The following is a 4494-nucleotide window of genomic DNA, read 5'->3' as shown; positions in this document are numbered from 1 at the left end:
TTGCAAGTATTTAAATCTTTGTTCTAAGAGCTGGGGCAAGGTAAAAGAGAATGTTTTATTCTTTAACAAAATTATTTCAAGTATAATTCAAAGTTCTCCAATGCTTAATTCAAAAAAAGTGTTTTGATAAGTACAGAGTGAAAGATTCTTCACGGGTTTAATGTCAAATTCTTGGTATCGGAGTAAGGTGGTACTTTAGATGTTGCGATGAGAAGCTTTACGAATACTAAGTTTGGGAGGTAACGTTTTTTCAAATCAACATTACCAATGCGGGATTTTGAGCCTTATCTCAGGCCCACAAATTTACTCGTATTTTGCTCTGTTACTTGTCTTCTTTAAAAGTTTGATTACTTTGAAAGGATTTATCGAGTTAAGATTTTTACTGAGGATAAAGAACGCAAAGAAGAAGAATATGGAGAAGTTTCATACAAGCACATGTTTATTGTCAAAGTCCCAAGAAAAATGGCATGACAAAGTACAATAGCATAGGGGAGATAAGCCTTCACCCTTGACATGAAAGTTTTGTATAAAGACTATGAAGCAAACTTGGCTGGGATTGTCAACTTTGATGAAGTTCGGTCAACACCATTGTCCACTCCCAATGTGAGGAAGAAAGCATTGACGAAGAGGAAATTGGGCTCAAGAAAGAGATTGTTGAATAGATGAAGAAACTTTGTGGTCCAAATAGGGCAATGATATACGATGATGCCCCGCCATAGAAGGGGTTGTTTAAAGGCAAAACGCTTAGATATCCATTTGTTGAATACAAAATGTTACTTACCTTTAGATCTGCGCATACAAAGATTGAAGTTGCTCGAAGAAATGAATGGCCTCCTTTCGCAAAGTGTGCCTACACGATACGCATAATCATTATGATCTTTATGGCACTACATTTGAGGCCACACGTCAGATTCTGAAATGTCTCCACTATACCTCAAAGAGTCGGATCACTAAATGAAGAAAAAAGACTAATCAGTACATATTCCAGCTTATTCCAAAAGGCATGGTCTTTGGATAACTATTCATCCTCAAGGGGAACAAGTTGCCTTTCCAATGCATAGTTAGGGCCAATTGTGGGACCATGATTTTCTAGGGCTAGAGTAATGTTGATCTAAATATCGATACCTCAGAAGTCTAGTCATGGAATCACCAACTTTGAATGATGCTGGATTAGATAGGGCAGTAGCGCTACCGTCACCTTGTTTTAGGGCAATAGGCTGAAGTTCTAGTGACTCTGCTGGATGACCATGCTTGTTCCGCAAGACATGAGATTTGATCCAAATATGGACACAATTAGATTCCTCATAAGTCTTAGAGTTCCTTAAATCTAGGAATTGACGTGTGCCGCAAGTAATCATAACTCCTAAGAGGGTGCAATATCTACTTCTAGATATCCTCTAGGATTCTCTTGACTTAGAACGAGGATTCTATCCTAAAATGTCTCTCTCGTCGTGGTATAAATATACGCATCTAGGGTTCGTCTCTGGTAACGCAATCTCAATACTTTAATTCTCTGAATCTGTATGAAATCATCATCTTCCTCCTTTGTTTTCTCTCTGCATAATATACAAACACTTCACTACAATACATAAATCAACACATAATGCTCTAATTGGCTTGGTTATGCCCAGCTCTGCGCTAAATTCTTCAATATATAAACACCAGGTTAAGCCATGGAAAATGCATGACCCAATCGATCTAATCTGTTTTGGGTAATGACTGTCTCACAAAAGCTTCTACCTATATTATACAAATGAAGCATTGGATTCTATCTGTACCATGAGATTGTACTACACACTGTTTACAGAAAGCAATGAAGAGGGGAAAATGACACAATTACTGATTATAAATCAGAATCCTCTAAAATGGTTAGAACATCCGACCGTTGCCCGTCGGTGAGGGCGATCGGAAACTCAACCAGAAACGTGACCTTCAAGTTTCCTCTCTTTCCTTCATCTTTAGAGTCTGCCATGCCTTGGCCAGATATGATCTTTTCATAGCCAGGATATATGATGTCGTCGATCGTCAACTTCATCTGGTCTCCACCCAGAAGAGGGATGGAGATGATGCAGCCAGTGAGAGCCTCCACCAATGGAATCTCTAGTGCCAATTCCAAGTCATCTCCTTCTCTTCTGAACAAAGGGTGTCGTTTTTCAGAAATCAAAAAGATTATATCTGCTGGGTATGCACCTAGTCTCTCATTTCCTAATCCTTGAAATGTAATCTTTGTTCCTTTCTTCCATCCTGGCTCCACTTGTATTGTTACCAATTCATCTTCTTGAGCCAATTGCCTGCCATGAAGAAGAAATTACAACAAACTAATATGAAAACATACCATTATACACATATATTTTGAGCAAATGATTTTTGGTTTTCGGAGTAACTTCTGTACCACATTTACTAATCACATTGTTGATCAATTTTTTTCTTAGGGTTTCACCTTCATAAGAGATGCAATCAACAATATGGTTCGTACTAATCATAATATGTTTCACAGATATGAAACTCATTTTGAATCATTAAGTCACATATATACGTAAAGTATATGAAAAAGAGATGCGGTTAGCAATGTGACAAGAATAATTTTATAGTAAATCAAGGAAAGGCGGTAACCAACCCGGTGTCTTTAACGATAGCCCTTGTGACCTTCATCTTCTTCTGGCATCCAAAGCACAACTCCTCTAAGGTGCAGTCAAGCTGCTTCTCGATGGCGGGGGGTTTCAACATCCCAGATGAGTTAGAAAACATGATGGGGGTGGGGCTCTTCCGGCTTTCACTTTTTGAGAGAAAGGGATGGGCGGGCGTGCAGTCAGCGCTTTTAGTGGTACACCCTGGCGTGGTAGGGGTCGCCAGAGAGGGCGCCACAGAATCGGGCCAGCTTTTCCGGCTCTTAGTTTTCTTGAGGGAGGGTGAAGGGGTGCGACTCTTTCGGCTTGAGCTCTTTGAGAAACGAGGAGAAGACACGTTAAAGATGCTGTCCACGCTTTTGAGACCTCTAGGGCTTGATGGACCATGGCGTCGCATTCTTTGCAGGCTGATGCATCTAAAGCTATGAAATCCATGCATGGTTTTCTTTTGTACCTGTCTTGTATCCTCATCCACTTCCTGTATATATATATATTATACATGTATGATCAGTACTACGTATAAAATCAGTTAATCTATATGCATGCCTGCAATTAGATAAACACATGAAAACTAGCTAGGTTATGTATATCGTTAATTATGAAGAATAATATGAATAATTAAGCATATTGATTACAAAGGTTATCGTTAATCTGTATGCATGCATCAAAATTAGATAAACGCATGAATCAGCAAATAAATATCTTGGTTAAATATTAAAAAAAAATAAAAAATAAAAATTTTTAAGGCACTTCTACTACGGTTCTTCTTTAGAATTTTTGATCATTTTGTATACGATACAAATATTGCTCTCATGTTAGTTTTAAGATTGTAATTTGGACTACGTATGTATATATTGAAGGATCATGAAATTGGCAATCTGACAATATATATTTACCTCAAAAATCACATCATTGTCTCGAAATTGGTCGACTTTGGCTTCCTCTTCTGGAGGTGAAGATGATTTCTTTTTCGCGTGTCGCCATTTCTTGACAATGGATCTATAGGCAGATCTATAGAGGTTCCGAATGGAGGGGGTAATAGGGCGCATGGGTAAATTTACGCACCTTGCACAGATCGAAAGAAGAAGAAGAAGAAGAACAAAGTTAACAAAAGAGAGATTAACAGATTGGCTATATCCACAAGAATGCGTGTTTTGCCAATTATAAAGCTAGCAGCGTTTTATAAGGCCTTTCGTTGATAATTAGCTCATTCAGTTAATAAATTGGAACAGAAATTATTTCCCTACAACAGTAATATATGTATCCAGTGTCTCGCATCTCATAAAAAATCCTCACGTGCTAGTCAACTCAACGACTTATCGTGAGACACCAGTTGCATAAATTGGTTGTAGAGAAGAATTTTTTAGGAGAAGACAGATAATTCATTCTTACTTTTATTGTTATATATATATGCATGGCCTTCCAGGGTTAAGATGAATTCTAGTCAACCCTTACAGATAATATCAGAGGCATTAAAATGGTAGTAGCCTCCAAAAGTAATTGAGCATGAGAGAATGTAAAAACTTACTCAACAGCTGTTTTAGAGAGGAACAAATTATCCAAATATATATTCTATACAGGTGTCAGAAAAACAGGTTTTTTTACTAATTAAACTGCTTTAAAAGGTGGTTAAGTTTGGAAAAAGATCCTCCCCCGATCCTTTTCCTAGGGATCCGGAGGATCCCGTGATCATTGTCGGTCATCGTACATAGTACGGTCAATTTTTGTTAAGTACTATTTATATTTAATTTTAAATTTCAAATGATTTCTGACCGCATGATGTACAATGAACGTCTATGATCACGGGATCCCCCAGATCCACAGAAACAGGATCCAACGATGATCATTTTCCGTTAAGTTTCTTCCT

The 4494-nt window shown here is 37.9% G+C and overlaps 1 protein-coding gene across 1 annotated transcript; it reads right to left on the bottom strand.

Annotated features, from left to right (window-relative positions):
* Positions 1 to 1564: 1564 nt before the first annotated feature.
* Positions 1565 to 3808, bottom strand: LOC126604705 (uncharacterized). The gene is made up of 3 exons (XM_050271998.1): positions 3524 to 3808; positions 2618 to 3105; positions 1565 to 2291 (listed from the first exon to the last, which is right to left on the bottom strand). The coding sequence occupies exons 1-3, from the start codon at positions 3674 to 3676 to the stop codon at positions 1844 to 1846; spliced, it is 1089 nt and encodes a 362-aa protein (XP_050127955.1). The 5' UTR covers positions 3677 to 3808; the 3' UTR covers positions 1565 to 1843.
* Positions 3809 to 4494: the final 686 nt, after the last annotated feature.

This window comes from Malus sylvestris, chromosome 15 (assembly GCF_916048215.2).
Source record: "Malus sylvestris chromosome 15, drMalSylv7.2, whole genome shotgun sequence".
Classification (NCBI taxonomy): domain Eukaryota; kingdom Viridiplantae; phylum Streptophyta; class Magnoliopsida; order Rosales; family Rosaceae; genus Malus; species Malus sylvestris.
The sequence above is the reverse complement of the archived record's forward strand: the minus strand, read 5'-3'. Positions and strand labels throughout refer to the sequence as shown.

What these genes read in the sequence shown, in the direction of transcription:
- LOC126604705 (XM_050271998.1), bottom strand. Translation starts at nt 3,676, where the DNA reads ATGCGCCCTATTACCCCCTCCATTCGGAACCTCTATAGATCTGCCTAT. An exon ending in ACAATGATGTGATTTTTGAG is followed by an intron (nt 3,106 to 3,523) that starts GTAAATATATAT and finishes ATATATATACAG; the next exon opens with GAAGTGGATGAGGATACAAG. An exon ending in GCTATCGTTAAAGACACCGG is followed by an intron (nt 2,292 to 2,617) that starts GTTGGTTACCGC and finishes TCTTCATGGCAG; the next exon opens with GCAATTGGCTCAAGAAGATG.